The sequence below is a fragment of the Haliotis rubra genome, unplaced genomic scaffold (genome assembly GCF_003918875.1).
Source record: "Haliotis rubra isolate DU_JTF1 unplaced genomic scaffold, ASM391887v1 Scf177, whole genome shotgun sequence".
In the NCBI taxonomy this organism is placed as follows: domain Eukaryota; kingdom Metazoa; phylum Mollusca; class Gastropoda; order Lepetellida; family Haliotidae; genus Haliotis; species Haliotis rubra.
Window position 1 is genome coordinate 1,552,395 of NW_025765747.1, and position 20,727 is coordinate 1,573,121.

The following is a 20,727-nucleotide window of genomic DNA, read 5'->3' on the forward strand; positions in this document are numbered from 1 at the left end:
AGCAAATCATGATACAGGCAGTTCATTATGTACAAGTAGTGAAATACGATGGACATACAACACTTTTTATCAGATTGTTACGTTTAATAAGAGCATAATTGATATAGTACGACAGCTTTATTATTACATGCTGGTCAGTTGATGAAAGAAGTAGTTTAAATGCTAATGTAGGTGGCTTACATAGATAATATTCAACTATACATTTCGTACGCAAATCTTTATACAAAGGACATACAAGCAAAAAATGGATTTCATTTTCCACATCTATATTACACAATGGGCACATTCTCTTGCATCGTTCAATATAAAAACGTCTTCCTTCGTTTACCATTATGTTGATCAAACCTAACCTAAAACGTATAAATGGATATCTTAATTTCTTTGATGTTAAAAACGACAGATATTTCTCCGGCTGGGGTAGTGATTTGTATATTCTATAAGAGTCGTACCGTGAACTATTATGTATTACTGAATGCCATTCTTGATTAAACATATTAAGACTTCTTTCTCGAAACTGAGTTAAAAACAAACTTGCATCCGGATTGGAACCTAGCATCATTGGCGTGTTTGGCGTAGTTAAGAGCCTACATAAACACTATTCAGACAAGAACTGTATAATCACTTAAACTTAAAATACATTTGTGCACACAAATAGTTAAAGTGACGAAACGACAAGCTCAGCTGTGCACATGCAACATATCAAAAATACCATTTTGATGTATTCCCCCTACGTGAGGCTGTCACGTGAAATATAAGAGTCGAGATTAAATGTTTCAACATTTGAATGATAATTACTTGTTAACAATGCCTACAGCTCGATGTAAGTGTTGTGTAGTGTTGTGTAGTGTTATCAACATGACCTATTACGTATACACCGAAAATACACTGGACATTTTCTGCGGACGTACATGGTTAAAGGTGTCCTTCCTGTTGTGTTGAAACGGGACTCATTCTGCTTCGCAATACTATAACACAACCGCTTAATAATTATTTTGCGACATTCGTTTATTGTTGTTGGTGCATGCACTATATTTTTATTGTACGCATGTACACTATGTACAATAAAAAATATCGATAGCTATCAGCAAATAAAATGATTTACCAAATGCTTTCAAATTCTTTTATTCCAGTTTTCCCTGTGTTTCCAACGTTACTGTATGCGTGCCTTCGTGGAACAAGTGATACTGACAACGCCAAGTAAGTGCATCATCCTCCATTCTTGTTCAGACTTGTCATTCCAGAACAAGCCGAACGACGACTCATATCCCGCTTGTGGCTGTTTTTGACTAACCAGACTGCACAGCTAATGTCGGCGTAAACGTTTATCCCCAGAAACCACAAGAACTGCACCAATGAAGCTTTAACTTCACATACGTCTTCACTCGAATGACGATACCCCAATATCCGTTCAGAAAATTTGTTTAAAAATCGCAATTGCAATTATGTGGTGAAGCCACGTGTCCGCTAAAAAGATATGGCAATCCTGCCCTGCCAGGGCCGCAAACACATGCAAAGTCAAGCCAATTGTTCGAAATTGTGAATTGCTTCGTTTCATATTTTTGTTACTCATTCGTCAATTATGGAAATGTCTTCCACATGACTACCGTAAAGTAACGTTTGGGCAAGAGTCGAACAACTTTTTCCAATCGAAATCATTACTGCTAGAAAAATACGACGTTAACCAATAACTCCTTTAAATACAATGTATATCTTTCAACAGACATTAAAAGGTAATTTCGCTCGTAAAACAGAGACTGCGCGGAACATTTAACGTGAGGCTGGGATGCACACACACACACCATATAGTATAGTGTTTTTGAAACCACCAATACGCATAACCGCATAACTCGAGATACTGGTTTTTGATCAAAGCGCTTCCAATTTACGACGGGTTATTGTATTTCTGTGTTTTAAATGTTTACTTTAAAGTCATACTCAGCATTATTCCATCTACATGTATATGACGGTCAATCGTAAAGAATCGACTCTCGGTCAGAAAAACACGTGATTGATAGTATGATTGATTGTCGTACGACAACAACATCCGACGTCATCAGCATTCTAATACGTTTCCTTTTTCAGATGCTGGCTATACGAGTCCTCCATGATGTGGGTTGTTATTGGTCCAGTTGTCCTCTCAATAGTGGTGGGTATCCTGTATATACACAATTATTCATCTTAGTGCTGGGTATGCTTTATATACACATACATTCATCTTAGTGGTGGATATCCTGTATACGTATGTACACATTCATTCATCTTGGTGCTAGGTATGCTTTATACATACATTCATCTTAGTGGTCGATATCCTGTATATACGTCTACATTCATCTTAGTACTCGATATCCTGTATATAGGTCTACATTCATCTTAGTGCTCGATATCCTTAGATACGTCTACATTCATCTTAGTGGTCGATATCCTGTATATACGTCTACATTCATCTTAGTAGTCGATATCCTGTATATACGTCTACATTCATCTTAGTACTCGATATCCTGTATATACGTCTACATTCATCTTAGTAGTCGATATCCTGTATATACGTCTACATTCATCTTAGTACTCGATATCCTGTATATACGTCTACATTCATCTTAGTGGTGGATATCCTGTATATACGTCTACTTTCATCTTAGTGGTCGATATCCTGTATATACGTCTACATTCATCTTAGTAGTCGATATCCTGTATATACGTCTACATTCATCTTAGTACTCGATATCCTGTATATACGTCTACATTCATCTTAGTACTCGATATCCTGTATATACGTCTACATTCATCTTAGTGCTCGATATCCTGTATATACGTCTACATTCACCTTAGTGGTCGATATCCTGTATATACGTCTACATTCATCTTAGTAGTCGATATCCTGTATATACGTCTACATTCATCTTAGTACTCGATATCCTGTATATACGTCTACATTCATCTTAGTACTCGATATCCTGTATATACGTCTACATTCATCTAAGTACTCGATATCCTGTATATACGTCTTCATTCATCTTAGTGGTCGATATCCTGTATATACGTCTACATTCATCTTAGTGGTCGATATCCTGTATATACGTCTACATTCATCTTAGTACTCGATATCCTGTATATACGTCTACATTCATCTTAGTAGTCGATATCCTGTATATACGTCTACATTCATCTTAGTGGTCGATATCCTGTATATACGTCTACATTCATCTTAGTACTCGATATCCTGTATATACGTCTACATTCATGTTAATGGTCGATATCCTGTATATACGTCTACATTCATCTTAATGGTGGATATCCTGTATATACGTCTACATTCATCTTAGTGGTGGATATCCTGTATATATATACGTCTACATTCATCTTAGTACTCGATATCCTGTATATACGTCTACATTCATCTTAGTAGTCGATATCCTGTATATACGTCTACATTCATCTTAGTGGTCGATATCCTGTATATACGTCTACATTCATCTTAGTAGTCGATATCCTGTATATACGTCTACATTCATGTTAATGGTCGATATCCTGTATATACGTCTACATTCATCTTAATGGTGGATATCCTGTATATACGTCTACATTCATCTTAGTACTCGATATCTTGTATATACGTCTACATTCATCTTAGTACTCGATATCCTGTATATACGTCTACATTCATCTTAGTACTCGATATCCTGAATATACGTCTACATTCATCTTAGTACTCGATATCCTGTATATACGTCTACATTCATCTTAGTGGTCGATATCCTGTATATACGTCTACATTCATCTTAGTGGTCGATATCCTGTATATACGTCTACATTCATCTTAGTGGTCGATATCCTGTATATACGTCTACATTCATCTTAGTACTCGATATCCTGTATATACGTCTACATTCATCTTAGTGCTCGATATCCTGTATATACGTCTACATTCATCTTAGTGGTCGATATCCTGTATATACGTCTACATTCATCTTAGTAGTCGATATCCTGTATATACGTCTACATTCATCTTAGTACTCGATATCCTGTATATACGTCTACATTCATCTTAGTACTCGATATCCTGTATATACGTCTACATTCATCTTAGTACTCGATATCCTGTATATACGTCTACATTCATCTTAGTGGTCGATATCCTGTATATACGTCTACATTCATCTTAGTACTCGATATCCTGTATATACGTCTACATTCATCTTAGTGGTCGATTTCCTGTATATACGTCTACATTCATCTTAGTGGTCGATATCCTGTATATACGTCTACATTCATCTTAGTGGTCGATATCCTGTATATACGTCTACATTCATCTTAGTAGTCGATATCCTGTATATACGTCTACATTCATGTTAATGGTCGATATCCTGTATATACGTCTACATTCATCTTAATGGTGGATATCCTGTATATACGTCTACATTCATCTTAGTACTCGATATCTTGTATATACGTCTTCATTCATCTTAATGGTCGATATCCTGTATATACGTCTACATTCATCTTAGTGGTCGATATCCTGTATATACGTCTACATTCATCTTAGTGGTGGATATCCTGATATCCTGTATATATCCTGTATAGACGTCTTCATTCATCTTAATGGTCGATATCCTGTATAGACGTCTTCATTCGCCTTAGTGGTCGATATCCTGTATATACGTCTTCATTCATCTTAATGGTCGATATCCTGTATATACGTCTTCATTCATGTTAGTGGTGGATATCCTGTATATACGTCTACATTCATCTTAGTACTCGATATCCAGTATATACGTCTTCATTCATCTTAATTGTCGATATCCTGTATAGACGTCTTCATTCATCTTAGTGGTCGATATCCTGTATAGACGTCTTCATTCATCTTAATGGTCGATATCCTGTATAGACGTCTTAATTGATGTTAGTGGTGGATATCCTGCATACGTATGTACACATTCCTTCATTTTAGTGCTGGGTATGCTTTATATATACAAACATTCATCTTAGGGGTGGGTATCCTGTATATATGTCTACATTCATCTTAGTGGTCGATATCCTGTATATACGTCTACATTCATCTTAGTACTAGATATCCTGTATATAGGTCTACATTCATCTTAGTGGTCGATATCCTGTATATACTCCTACATTCATCTGAATGGTCGATATCCTGTATATACGTCTACATTCATCTTAGTGGTCGATATCCTGTATACGTATGTACACATTCATTCATCTTAGTGCTGGGTATGCTTTATATATACAAACATTCATCTTAGGGGTGGGTATGCCGTATATATGTCTACATTCATCTTAGTGGTCGATATCCTGTATATACGTCTACATTCATCTTAGTACTCGATATCCTGTATATAGGTTTACATTCATCTTAGTGGTCGATATCCTGTATAGACGTCTTCATTCATCTTAGTGGTAGATATTCTGTATAGACGTCTTCATTCATCTTAGTGGTCGATATCCTGTATATACTCCTACATTCATCTTAATGGTCGATATCCTGTATATACGTCTTCATTCATCTTAGTGGTCGATATCCTGTATACGTATGTACACATTCATTCATCTTAGTGCTGGGTATGCTTTATATATACAAACATTCATCTTAGGGGTGGGTATCCCGTATATATGTCTACATTCATCTTAGTGGTCGATATCCTGTATATATGTCTACATTCATCTTAGTGGTCGATATCCTGTATATACGTCTACATTCATCTTAGTACTCGATATCCTGTATATAGGTCTACATTCATCTTAGTGGTCGATATCCTGTATAGACGTCTTCATTCATCTTAGTGGTCGATATCCTGTATATACTCCTACATTCATCTTAGTGGTGGATATCCTGTATATAAGTCTACATTCATCTTAGTGGTCGATATCCTGTATATACGTCTACATTCATCTTAGTGCTGGGTTTGCTTCATATAAGCACACATTCATCCCAGTGCTGAATATCCTGTAGATACACATTCATTCATCTTATTGCTGAATGTGCTAAATATACACATACATTCATCATGTAGGCATCATTGCGTCTTGTTTATCTCACCTGGAAGCTGTTGCATTGCAGATGTCAAGTAACATTATGAAATGTATCCCCTTCAGTGGGCCGGGTTTCATGATAGGGGCACTTTCTTGACACACAGAGGCGTGAACAGAAGTTAGCTTCTTAACTGAATCCATACGACAGTCATTGAGATTGAACGAAAACAAAAACGCTGCATGTTGAGAATCAAATTCATTTGCCTCTTCCCCATCAATCACATCGTGGAGCGAAACGTTACAGCACTCCGCGAGAAACCATCGCTGATTCGGTTTCAGCGCGGAAGATGATGAAGCCGTCTGGATGTATGATGGTTTACTCATGCATATGTCAGTTTGGTTTTGGTTGTAACCTGCAGGGGTGTTTTTGGTGGGGACCTTAACTCGCTGGGTAGAGTTGCGTCCCTTTGACCCGCAAGGGTCTTGTGATCGCGGTATTAAATCAAAGATTACTTGTTTGTGTGCACTATACCTGTGCTCATGGCTTTCAACAAGCAGTAAAGGCGTAAGACCTGCATCACGGATAGTACTTAAATATAATGTCAACACCTTGCACTATGCACAAACTCCCTCCCTCGTGCCCCTTCCTCACTGCAGGGGACAACAGGACCCTGAAGATCCGGGGTGAAAATGGTCTTCAGCAATGGTCAATGGTCTAAGAGGCGACGAAAGGATCGGGTGGTCATTGGTTGACATATGTCATCGTATCCCAATTTCGTATGACGATTCGGATGATGTCAAATCAGTACATTATCTGGTCCAGTCTCGAATATTAACAGAGTACAAAACAAGAAACAAAACAAAAAAACCCCGATGACATGCACCACATTCTGGCAGTGTTCCATACGCAAATGTTTACTCCTCGGGGGCATACACGTGTACGTCTATGACATACAATATTGACTATACAGTAGTGAGATCATGCCGCTGTGGCCTGTACCAGAGCGATTCATAATATACATCTCGACGCCAGAACTTCAAGACAGCGTGTTGTAAATGCGCAATTTCCCAAATCTCGTAACTCTCGTAACAGGTCATAAATGTACGTCATACATTATCCAATTGACTTGCCTTTGCGGGTATTTTAGTGACGGGTGCAACCGACGGATCACTGTTTGATTGTGATTCTTAGGCACATGCTCAATGTACGCAAGAAACATACCATCGATTTCTCGTTGTTTTGACTCACATTTATTTATATATATGGCATACATACGTGTCACATGTACACAGGCTACTATATATGAGGGAGACAGTTAACAACTGTATAGCAGTTGACCTATATCTAGGTCCGATGAAAAAGGTTTCAAGATGTCCTATAAATTTATTCAGTTCAGAAACATTTCCTTCCATTGGTATTTACAATCAGGTATTTCGGTATTCCGCGGTGCTTCAGTTGGTTAGCTAATACAAACCTCGTAAACGTTGATCTCCGCATTTTCTTTCACATCCCTAAGCCCCTGATCAATACAACGCTTATTGATGGAATGAAGCACGACGATCAAGCTGTATGACAGCAGAACAGCTTCTTCACGAACTCATCAGAAGGAATCAAAACGACAGAGACATTTTAGAAAGATATCTAATTAACTATTGAGGTAATGCTGATTAAATTTCCTTTGGGAACTGTAGGTTTATGTTGCCGTTTTGAGTTTGGCGTTACTAATCCCCTGTGGATGAGATGACGGATTTTGTTTCGCTGGCATGGATACTGTGCCCTCGGTTCCAACCAATATAACAGAATTACAGAAAAATTAAAATTTGAAAATTGAATTTATCTCGATGAGATAAGGTTACAGCTCTCAAACTCGGTCGCTTCAGATGTCGGCAGATGCGTGATTCAGCTTAAATGTTTTAAATATTTCACAAATCTGTAAGCTCATTAGCTAATGTCCTTGGAACAGTATCGTTATTTCAGTTTCAAAGCAAAGTTTGAAACAAATTTGAATACTTTAATTACTTTTATCAGACAAAAATGTAAGCCAAGTGACTTTGTGGTCATAAATTCTCACTAAGGGATTCCCCAGCTGTCATAAAGGGAAAATATTAATATAAAACAAAGTGAGTTTAAAACTTTTCCATGATAAATTTAGTTATTACTTAAACATTTTCATAGACCACGAACGTGAAATGGATACAAGGGTTATAATTTCATATCGATCTCATTTCAGGTCAACCTTTCGTTTCTGGTGAATATTCTACGCATTCTTTGTTCAAAACTACGTGCCTTCAACTCCAGCGAAAACCATCAGAATAGGTATGTCACATTGCAATGTATTTGTCATATTAAACTTTTCTCATTTCTTTCATTCATTTTTGTTTTTCGAACCCTCAAAATACTATTTCGAGGTGAGGTGAGGTGAAATTGGGTTAACGTCGTGCTTGAGAATATTTCGCTCATATGACGACGGGCGTGCGTGTGTATGTGTATGTGCGGCTGCTTGTACTAGCCCAGACTGAGGCTGGTTTTATAGTGCTAGCCCACTGAGATACCATGCCGCAGTGAAGCATGAACACCCCACTCAGACACATTATACTGACTCCGAGTCGACCAGTCCTTGTTGTACCCATTAATGCCGAGCGCCAGGCAGGGACCAACAAGTACCATAATTTAACGTCTTTTGGTATGACGCGGTCGGGGATCGAACCCGCGACCTTCCGCTCTCCGGGCGGACGCTCTTACCACTACACCACGGAGGCGGTCACTATTTCAAACAGTCTGGACTGTTGTTTTGGTAAGTTCTGTTTGTTTCCTTCTGTGTTTGTTACCACCCTCACAAAGCAATAGCCCAGCAATATGACGGCAGTCAGTGGTATATGCTATTGCGAACACGTCGTCTCAACTCAATTTTCCCATCGTAAGATGTCGTTTTGCCTTTTACACCAAATATAATCTTTTTTGAGTGGATAATCAAGCCCATTTATTCTCTCACTTTGACGTTATATATGTGTATTAACGAGCATTGAAAGAGATTTGCTCTTTCAATATATTTGATCCGTAAGAGTTCGTTTCAACGTTACGATCATAGTAAACGTTCATTCCGATATCTTTCAATCAAGGTTTGTTGAGCTGGTCAGATTGTAAAATATAGGCGATGCACCGACCACGTCCACTGAAATATGGTACAGAGAATTGATTTAAAGAGAAACAGCTGGTAGTTGACAGGCTTTACCGATATGCAACAACTCCACACTTCTCCCCCCGTGAAGATAAAGATCCGGCATGTTCAGCAACCCATGCTTGTAAGAGGCAATCGGGTGGTCAGACTCGCTGAATTTGTTGACACACGTCACCGTATCCCAATTGCGTAGATCGATGCTCATGCTGTTGATCACTGGATTGTCTGGTCATGCATATGATTCAATACTGTAGAGTTTGTATTTCATTTACAGTTATGAAACGGTGCTAAACGGTAGTGGTTGCAAAGTCTGTCTGCAACAGTTGTGTCACAGCTATAGTGCTTGTCGTAAAAGGCGACTAACGGAATCGGGTGGTCAGGCTCGCTGACTGTGTTGACTGACACATGTCATCGTATCCCAATTGTGTAGATCGATGCACATGCTGTTGATCACTGGATTGTCTGGTCCAGACTCGATTATTTACAAACCGCCGTCATACAGCTGGAATGTTGCTGAGTGCGGCGTAAAACAACCCACCAACCAACCACACTTCTCACAGTCAGACGGAAGCGACTGGTAACAAATGATTCCATAACACATCCGTGGCCACACATAAGGCACAGTTCTTATGCTTAGTTCAACTTGATCAAAAACACGTCTTCTCAATTCTGTGCTGAAACCACTGAGTCTTTTTTTAAGTCGCCGATGCCAAACCCAAACTAGTTTTTCTAATGGATGTAGCGATTTTATGGCTTGTTTGAGCAGCCATATACGAGAAAGATGACAGCTTACCACCTGATCCATACGGCTGATACACCATCAGACACTGGGTCGCTGCATAGGTTTTTCAGGGTCAAATACCAGACCCTCTAACCATGAGGATTTCCGTATAATTCCAGATAATCTTTCTCTCACGTGTGTGTGTGTGTGTCTGTGTGCGCGCGTGCGTGCGGCGAAACTTTTTGTCTTTGTTGTATAATGGGTAAGAGAAGACTGAAAAGCTGCTTTAGCCTACTATTATGTGTCTGGTAATTCAGAAAGGTGAATATTAAACAATGATGTACATTCACGAATGCCGAGAGGTAAATGCATTATGGCAAGGATAAGTTTTAAAAAAATAGGTGATTGTATAAAAGACTGTCAGATATGGACACTAAAGACTGGTCTTGGAATTGAGAAGTTGATAGATTCTTCTTGTCACACAACCACAGAAGGATATGTTTGTCGCTAACTAGTGTTACTTCGTCAGGTGAGGAAATCGGGTGGGCATGGCTACTTGAAAGTTATTGAACGATATCAGATCCTGGAGCTTACGTTTAAGGGATTTAAGACACATTTGGAAGTCACATTTATTGATTCAGAGATGGATATAACACAAAAACATTCATGGTGTTTGTCCACAGACGTGCAGTACGGGCCATCCTGATCCTCATCCCTCTGCTGGGGCTTCAGTACCTTGTCATCCCCTTCAGGCCGAGCAGTGGTCCCAGTCCTCTCTACATCTTCAATATGATCTCAGCCTTCCTCGTATCCTTCCAGGTATTGACAGGCACATATTTCTGGTAGATTGATGTAAAGTGTTCATCTACAGGTAGACACAATGACACAGGCACAATTCTCAGAACAGATAGGATGAAGGACAAAATTTGTGTTTAGCATCGTCTTACAATTACCCATAATTAAATTCATATCAATCTTTCTGTTGTCCATATCCCAAGCCATATCAACAAGGCCAGTGTTACCTGACACGCACGTGGACCACACAGATCACAGGAGACGGAATTTCACAACGCTTCCAATAATAGTGTCAAATAATTTCATTTTGATTTGACAATTTAGTTTATACTGTCTTCATTTAACTGGTTCGAAAACACAATAGCATTTCAGAATGATGTAAGGTTAAGTCATGATATGCTGGCAATCTGTATCCATAGGTTTGAATGTATGACCCTTGAATTATGCACAGGGAAGAGATTTACCCATACGCATTTTCTCTCCACAGGGCGTCTTTGTAGCGCTCATTTTCTGCTTCTTCAATGGGGAGGTAATGTATACAAGCGTTAGCTTCCCGTTTTATCTTTTCTTCTTGCTTCGTCTTCACTCACTGGGTTAATATCTGCACATTTAATAACACACTTTACAAACTCTCGTATTAGAATACCAAAACGTAACGGTAGCAAAATCAAATAGCAACGCTTAAATATATCCTAACTACCTCTGCTGTTTATGTTTCCTCTAAACATTCAATAGTACGTACGTTCATGATAATCGTATCACTTCTTATTCTATACAATTGTAATATACTTTACTGGACCCTATTCGTCACTGAGAGGAGAACAGGGCCTCGAAATAGGGTATGAAGTGAAACAGTGGGCAGTCATTTTGTGCCATGTATTGCTAATAATGCTGTGAACTATTTTAGGTGATGACGGTGCTCCGCCGGAAGTGGAATCAGGTACGCCATAACTATGATCCTGGCTACTCGGAGAGACGACGCAGTCTCACTAACACTACAGCTGTACCGTGGGAGGAAAGCACAGTCGCCATGCCACCACTGATCAAAAACGGTAGTGGCCGTTCCTCCTCAAGGCACTTTGCCACTAAGTCACAGGTTAATTTGTGCAAAGTTAATTACCTCCCTTTGAGCATGTCCACCCAAAATAGAAAACCCAAATACATATATAATGAGAACTAGACAGAACCACTGCCCTAAATAAGTGAAACATGTCTTATTGTACGGTTCGGGTTTTATCAAAGACATGTATTTGTAAACACTTGCAAAGAGGTTGCCACCAAGTGCGAAATAGTGACAGAACGCTGTCCCATCAGTGGCACTTCGTCACAAACACATGCAAAGACGAGTCAGTTTTCCCCTGCAAAAACCCGGGAACAACTTAGGGAATGCTTTTTGGTCACAGAGGCGTCAAATTTTATAATGTCCTTCAAATATCGATTACAGTGAAAGTTTTTAAGTTTTACTGAGTCATTTAAAAGTACTATGTTAAAAACTGTGGTATGACAAATGTATTATGGTTTTCTGTTCTGAGATGCAATTAAGAGCACCGTTGCTATCATTAGAACACTGCTTCTGTGGAAAATCGTTAGCACCAACTGCTGTTACAAGTAGAACGCCGGTATTATCGTATGTGGCTGTTAGTGAAACACTTTTATTACCTGGTGGTGCACGAGGTGGAAGACTGTTGTTATCGAATGTTGTTACCGCTGAAACACCCTTATTACCGACTGTTGTTACCACTAGAAGATAGGTATTACCGACTGTTGTTACCACTAGAAGATAGGTATTACCGACTGTTGTTACCACTAGAAGATAGGTATTACCGACTGTTGTTACCACTAGAAGATAGGTATTACCGACTGTTGTTACCACTAGAAGATAGGTATTACCGACTGTTGTTACCGCTGAAACACCCTTATTACCGACTGTTGTTACCACTAGAACTGTTGTTATGAGGTATTACCGACTGTTGTTACCACTAGAAGATAGGACTATTATTACCGACTGTTGTATTATCGACCACCCACTAGAAGATAGGTATTACCGTCTGATGTTACCACTAGAAGATAGGTATTACCGACTGTTGTTACCACTAGAAGATAGGTATTACCGACTGTTGTTACCACTAGAAGATAGGTATTACCGACTGTTGTTACCGCTGAAACACCCTTATTACCGACTGTTGTTACCACTAGAGGATAGGTATTACCGACTGTTGTTACCATTAGAAGATAGGTATTACCGACTGTTGTTACCACTAGAAGATAGGTATTACCGACTGTTGTTACCACTAGAAGATAGGTATTACCGTCTGACTGTTGTTACCACTAGAAGATAGGTATTACCGACTGTTGTTACCACTAGAAGATAGGTATTACCGACTGTTGTTACCACTAGAAGATAGGTATTACCGACTGTTGTTACCACTAGAAGATAGGTATTACCGACTGTTGTTACCACTAGAAGATAGGTATTACCGACTGTTGTTACCACTAGAAGATAGGTATTACTGACTGTTGTTACCACTAGAAGATAGGTATTACCGACTGTTGTTACCACTAGAAGATAGGTATTACCGACTGTTGTTACCACTAGAAGATAGGTATTACCGACTGTTGTTACCACTAAATGATACTTATTACCGACTGTTGTTACCACTAGAAGATAGGTATTACCGACTGTTGTTACCACTAGAAGATAGGTATTACCGACTGTTGTTACCACTAGAAGATAGTTATTACCGACTGTTGTTACCACAAGAAGATAGTTATTACCGACTGTTCAACTTGTTACCACTAGAAGATAGTTATTACCGTCTGTTGTTACCACTAGAAGATAGTTATTACCGTCTGTTGTTACCACTAGAAGATAGTTATTACCGACTGTTGTCACCACTAGAAGATAGGTATTACCGACTGTTGTTACCACTAGAAGATAGTTATTACCGACTGTTCAACTTGTTACCACTAGAAGATAGTTATTACCGTCTGTTGTTACCACTAGAAGATAGTTATTACCGTCTGTTGTTACCACTAGAAGATAGTTATTACCGACTGTTGTTACCACTAGAAGATAGGTATTACCGACTGTTGTTACCACTAGAAGATAGGTATTACCGACTGTTGTTACCACTGTTGAAGATAGTTATTACCGACTGTTGTCTTGTTACCACTAGATAGATAGTTATTACCGTCTGTTGTTACCACTAGAAGATAGTTATTACCGTCTGTTTGTTACCACTAGTTACCACTAGAAGATAGTTATTACCGACTGTTGTCACCACTAGAAGATAGGTATTACCGACTGTTGTTACCACTAGAAGATAGTTACTTACCGACTGTTCAACTTGACACCACTAGAAGATAGTTATTACCGTCTGTTGTTACCACTAGAAGATAGTTATTACCGTCTGTTGTTACCACTAGAAGATAGTTATTACCGACTGTTGTTACCACTAGAAGATACCGACTGTTGTCACCACTAGAAGATAGGTATTACCGACTGTTGTCACCACTAGAAGATAGGTATTACCGACTGTTGTTACCACTAGAAGATAGTTATCACCGACTGTTCAACTTGCTACCACTAGAAGATAGTTATTACCGTCTGTTGTTACCACTAGAAGATAGTTATTACCGACTGTTGTTACCACTAGAAGATAGGTATTACCGACTGTTGTTACCACTAGAAGATAGTTATTACCGACTGTTGTTACCACAAGAAGATAGTTATTACCGACTGTTGTTACCACTAGAAGATAGGTATTACCGACTGTTGTTACCACTAGAAGATACTAGAGATAGTATTACCCGACTGTTGTTACCACTAGAAGATAGGTATTACCGACTGTTGTTACCACAAGAAGATAGGTATTACCGATTGTTGTTACCACTAGAGGATAGGTATTACCGACTGTTGTTACCACTAGAAGATAGGTATTACCGTCTGTTGTTACCACTAGAAGATAGTTATTACCGACTGTTGTTACCACTAGAAGATAGGTATTACCGACTGTTGTTACCACTAGAGGATAGGTATTACCGACTGTTGTTACCACTAGAAGATAGGTATTACCGTCTGTTGTTACCACTAGAAGATAGTTATTACCGACTGTTGTTACCACAAGAAGATAGGTATTACCGACTGTTGTTACCACTAGAGGATAGGTATTACCGACTGTTGTTACCACTAGAAGATAGGTATTACCCTCTGTTGTTACCACAAGAAGATAGGTATTACCGACTGTTGTTACCACTAGAAGATAGGTATTACCGACTGTTGTTACCACTAGAAGATAGTTATTACCGACTGTTGTTACCACTAGAAGATAGGTATACCACTAGAAGATAGGTATTACCGACTGTTGTTACCACTAGAAGATAGTTATTACCGACTGTTGTTACCACTAGGAGATAGTTATTACCGACTACTATGTTACTGTAAGAGTGGAGTAAAACGATGTTGACCGTTATTACTGACCGTTGTTACCACTAAAAGATAGTTATTACCGACCGATGACACAGGTGGAACAATTACCTTGTCCTGAATAAATAATTTACAAAGTGGTCAAATCTAAGGAATGACTTTTGTTGGGTTGAGTTCCGTCCGGGTTTCGAACCCACACTGTCAGAATCAGCCAGCCAACCCACTCAGCCCCTGCTGCTGGAAAATCATTAATGCCAATTGTGGCTATAGGTATACACGGTTATCATTGAATGTAGTTATTAGTGGAACACCGTGATTGCCGACGGTGGCTTATGTTTAGCATGTGTACTTCAGATGGAACACCGTTATTCCACACCGTTGTTATGGGAGGACATTATCGACATAGACTCTTGCTATTCTTGGTTGGTTGGTTAACGCCGCACTCAGCAATATTCCAGCTATATGGAGGCGGTCTGTAAATAATCAAGTCTGGTCCCGACAATCCAGTGATCAACAGCATGAGCATCAATCTACGCAATTGGGATACTATGACATGTGTCAGTTAACCCAGTCAGCGAGCCTGACCACCCGATCACGTTAGTCGCCTTTTACGACAAGCACTATAGCTGTGACACAACTGTTGCAGACAGACTTTCCAAGCACTGCCGTTTAGCGCTGGAGGTAACTGTAAATGAAATACAAACTCTACAGTATTGAATCATATGGAAGACGTAACGACAACGCTCCCGATTGTACAGTCTTCAGTAGATGGCAGATAATATTTCCTGACATTTCTAATACATATTATTACTAACATGTAAAATAAGAGTGCACCAAGGTAAAAGTTGTTGTCATTTCCGTGTAACTATAACTTCTGTATATCTGTAGTTGAATGGATTGACATATGCTACAATCATGACTCTAGACACATCTGACTGGCCGGCCATGATTAAACCGACTGCTTCGCCTGAAGAACAGCTGACCGCTTGAAGTGCATTCGCTATCGTTCAACTGTAATCACAAGTAGTGTTTGTGCACAACTAGTACCTCTAGCAGCCTCTAGCATTCCTGTATGATCATCACCACCTAATACCATTCTACATTGAAAATTCCTTCAGTTACAAATGGTATTTTGCTTTGTGATACCTCTATCCCTACTGCCTTGAATAGTCAGTGGTTAATCTCTGTTGTTTTAGTCTGTTCATATTCACATGTTTTGCGGTTCGGTAACTTTGATGTTCAACCGTCTCTCTTGCTGTATGTCACCCAAAACCTTTGAAGTATATGTCTTGTGTCTACCGCCGTGGTAATGTTGGACCAAACCTAAACACTCTCTAGTAATAGGTATATAAATCTCTTCAGGCGCAACACAGTTATTACTGTCTAAAGTAAGTGTAATTTATTAACATGTCAAATAATGCCTATAACAACATTATTCGTACTCAACACAACTTGGTATATATCACTTCTCCATTTTACAGTCATCCATGCATGTCTGTGACCATTATCTTACAATTACACATGCTTATTTGTATTGTACGTGGGCCTAAGGCCTTGTTACGAAATAAACTTGATTGATTGATTGTGACCATTCTCAGCATACTACTACTAATAATTATGTATTTACTGATCATTGTTGTTTTCGTTTTTTGTCCAATCTAGCGTTGTTGCATGGAAACTGTCCTCTACTATATCATTGTTATGTCGCTTGTTTCAGGAGGTCGCGGAGATGCAATGCATGATGAATCCCAGTTCGGATAACAACTGACAAAGACAGCGCCCAGTTCATACAATGTTGAGACAAGGCCTGAGACACATGGGTAACAGTTCACGCCTTGTGAGGCATTTCCGGGAAACCAAAGAGTTTTGACGAAAAAGAATTCATTTCAAGGATATCCATCCACATCCAGATGACCATGGATTAATGTGTTACTCATATATACGGAAAATTATCTCTAGTGGCCATTTACAGAAACTGAAGACAAAGAATCAAATTATTGCATCAAGAACTTCTAGCCTTTTTGGTCAAGTTTTTAATTCTTGAATGCTGTTGTTATTTGTTATTACGGCAATTATTGCGTTAAATTGGGAAACCCATATCGGAACTATTAGAAATCCAAGAGACATAATTATGTAGATAGAGATCAGCCAAAAGTAAGTGAAGAGGAGCATTCTTTTCACATCCAATGCCAGCGTAAAGTTATCATTGAACCAGTATGAACCATTACGCTACGTATATATAAACTGAAACCAGTTCTGGTGAACGACTGAAAAGCGCAAACATGTGATAAACCAGTTCTCGTGTTATATCACCACAGCGCATCCAAACCAGTTCCGAGGAACCGGTATATAGTTTCTGCCCTGACACAGGGCATGCGCGCATTACACTGATCATTCCAGAGGTTAACTGTTACATTTAGACATGGAAATATTCGTTCTAAATGCTCAGTCACGTGTTCACATTTGATCGCGCGAAATCATAATATGGTGCTTTTCTATCTTCGACGTTTATGTTGTTTTGTGACGATTGTCACAAGCACTGTCGACATAATCTTCATGTTACATTGTCATAGTTGAATGTATAGTGTAATCAACCATCCTCACTCACTTGACTTTAGAGATAACTGTGGTACACTTGTATCTAGAAGCCCTGAACAGGGCCTGTATGTACGCTCGGGCAGACTGTCATTCCTTGTAGGCTTAATTAAAACACCACTTTGTTATCAATTAAATTAAATATCACCCTGACAGCAGAGGGAACACATCTCTCTTCACACAAAGTAATATGTGACTTCGTTGACGCAGTCTGACTTTGAATAATTAATCAATGCCGCATACACTGCCGTGCTGATGGCTAACACCTGTCTTGTTAATGAAGATATAAATCAACACAACAGATTCAATTGGACGAAAAAGCCAAAATGACTAAAATGCTCTACAGGATCACAGATAATAAGAGATGCCACCAGGTGTCAAAGTATCACGACTCTCCACATGACATTGCTGTCTTCCGTTGCCCTGTATTGTACTTGTTTCCATATGTCATATGTTTCAGCCCCCCTTTCACTCGCCCACGTACTCACTCACTCATTCTTCACTATACATTAGTCTAACACTGTTGTGTCAATCGTTCTTCACTATACATTAGTCTAACACTGTTGTGTCAACCCTACAAGTCTCGAACTAACGGTTGTCCCGAAGTAATTACTTTAGCCCCTGCGTATTCCTCACTTTTTCACCATTTTGTGGTTGTGCCGAAGTATTTACGTTGGTCCCGGCAAATTCGACACAACGGTGTCCGACTGTAGATCGTTATCCTATCGTGCTAACAGGAGCCATAGCCGGGTTCCTAGAGATGGATGAGGCACACAGAAAGTGAGTGAGTGAGGTTTGAATCCGATTGAACAGAGTTTCAATTTTGTGTCGACGTTCGTAATATGGGAAGGACTATCAAGTGAAGCCGGAATTTAATTAGGATAGACCCTACATCGTTATCAGGAAAAACTTTTATTCGAGCAAAGCGAATCCTGGTATCAAAGGGAGGTAAATATTGCCGACAGTTGGATGGATGACAGTCCAGTGAGCGTACCTAGGGATTCGGGTCTAGCCCACATTGAAGTACAAATGTCTCCTTTGCCGAGTGACTTCTTTAACAAGCAGTGTATGGGTACCCCGTGGGATGAAATGGTAATGGTAGTTACACTCCTGGCGGCAGTTCGGCATGTAAACAACCAAGGGAGCCCATAATGAAACGTATGATAATAATGTAGGAACATGAGAATAGAATCTGTATCATGTAATTAAGATGAGGATTACGGTGCCTCAAACAACGGGCTCCGTTATATAACCAGGATAATATATGTAATAAACAAAAGATGAGAAACTGTCACTGGCATTTATAATTATTCCCATTGTCATACATACCGAATGCATCCCGTCTCCTCATTTGTCAGTATTTAATGACCTCATCGCGATTTTTAATTATAAGAGTTGCAAGATTTTGTTTTTGTGATCACATGTAATTCGAATCTCCTTTGTAAGTGCTTGTTACGTGACTGTATCAAGATGTGGATGTTCACATAGACTCATGGTTTCAGGCGGAGTGTACAGGAGCTATTGTCTTAGGATGTCCGCTGGTTTGTAGAAGGGGTATTCAGTTTCTGGGTAAATCATAAACAGTTGGCATTAAACTAACTCTCCACATGAGAAAGTGGGTTTGGTTTCATGGTGATTTGAGCATTGTTCCAGTTTTATCAGCTTATTCCGGAAATCAAACCCGAGGTGATGTTTGATGTTTGACAAAATGATTCCCATATGTTGGTAAACAACTGTTGACACGTGCCAGTTAATACAAACCCAGCAAAGAACCTCAGTGTAAAATCTGTAAATGTGCCATCGTCTGTAATACTTTGAGTTAATAAATAACCGGTCATATTTTTCGTAACAGTCGTTGTTTGTATGTTGCGAGAACAGAACATACGGGTCACACTTTGACTTGAGGGAGGCGTAGAGAACAGAACAGACGGGTCACACTTTGACTTCAGGGAGCCATAGAGAATAGAAACAGACGGGGCACACTTTGACTTCAGGGAGGCGTAGAGAACAGAACAGACGGGTCACACTTTGACTTCAGGGAGCCGTAGAGAATAGAACAGACAGGGCACACTTTGACTTGAGGGAGCCGTAGAGAATAGAACAGACGGGTCACACTTTGACTTCAGGGAGCCGTAGAGAATAGAACAGACAGGGCACACTTTGACTTGAGGGAGCCGTAGAGAATAGAACAGACGGGTCACACTTTGACTTGAGGGAGCCGTAGAGAACAGAACAGACGGGGCACACTTTGACTTGAGGGAGCCGTAGAACAGACAGGTCACACTAGAGGAACCGTAGAGAATAGAACAGGGCACACTTTGACTTGAGGGAGCCGTAGAGAACAGAACAGACGGGTCACACTTTGACTTGAGGGAGCAGTAGAGAACAGACCAGACGGGGCACACTTTGACTTGAGGGAGCCGTAGAGAATAGAACAGACGGGGCACACTTTGACTTGAGGGAGCCGTAGAGAATAGAACAGACGGGTCACACTTTGACTTGAGGGAGCCGTAGAGAACAGAACAGACGGGTCCCACTTTGACTTGAGGGAACCGTAGAGAACAGAACAGACTGAGCACACTTTGACTTGAGGGAGCCGTAGAGAACAGAACAGACGGGTCACACTTTGACTTGAGGGAGCCGTAGAGAACAGAAGAGACGGGGCACACTTTGACTTGAGGGAGCCGTAGAGAACAGAAGAGACGGGGCACACTTTGACTTGGCGGAGCCGTAGAGAACAGAACAGACGGGGCACACTTTGACTTGAGGGAGCCGTAGAGAATAGAACAGACAGGGCACACTTTGACTTGGCAGGGAGCCGTAGAGAACAGAACGGGCAGACGGGACACACACACTTTGACTTGAGGGAACCGTACAGAACAACAGAAAGACGGGGCACACTTTGACTTGAGGGAGCCGTAGAGAACAGAACAGACGGGGCACACTTTGACTTGAGGGAGCCGTAGAGAACAGAACAGACGGGGCACACTTTGACTTGAGGGAGCCGTAGAGAATAGAACAGACGG

The 20,727-nt window shown here is 39.9% G+C and overlaps 1 protein-coding gene across 5 annotated transcripts in view; it reads left to right on the top strand.

Moving 5' to 3' along the window:
- The window catches only part of LOC124273155 (calcitonin receptor-like), a 188,533-nt gene extending 168,983 nt beyond the window's left edge, over nt 1–19,550 (top strand). For 3 of the 5 annotated variants that reach the window (XM_046708374.1, XM_046708371.1, XM_046708375.1), the window contains 7 exons: nt 1,131–1,197; nt 2,083–2,146; nt 8,217–8,302; nt 10,569–10,704; nt 11,168–11,209; nt 11,588–11,776; nt 16,824–19,550. In XM_046708374.1, coding sequence (XP_046564330.1) covers nt 1,131–1,197; nt 2,083–2,146; nt 8,217–8,302; nt 10,569–10,704; nt 11,168–11,209; nt 11,588–11,776; nt 16,824–16,874 — 635 coding nt within the window. In that variant the 3' untranslated portion in view covers nt 16,875–19,550. The remainder of the gene's footprint in view (nt 1–1,130; nt 1,198–2,082; nt 2,147–8,216; nt 8,303–10,568; nt 10,705–11,167; nt 11,210–11,587; nt 11,777–16,823) is intronic. The other 2 variants (XM_046708377.1, XM_046708376.1) reach the window with 2 other exon arrangements.
- Nucleotides 19,551–20,727: the final 1,177 nt, after the last annotated feature.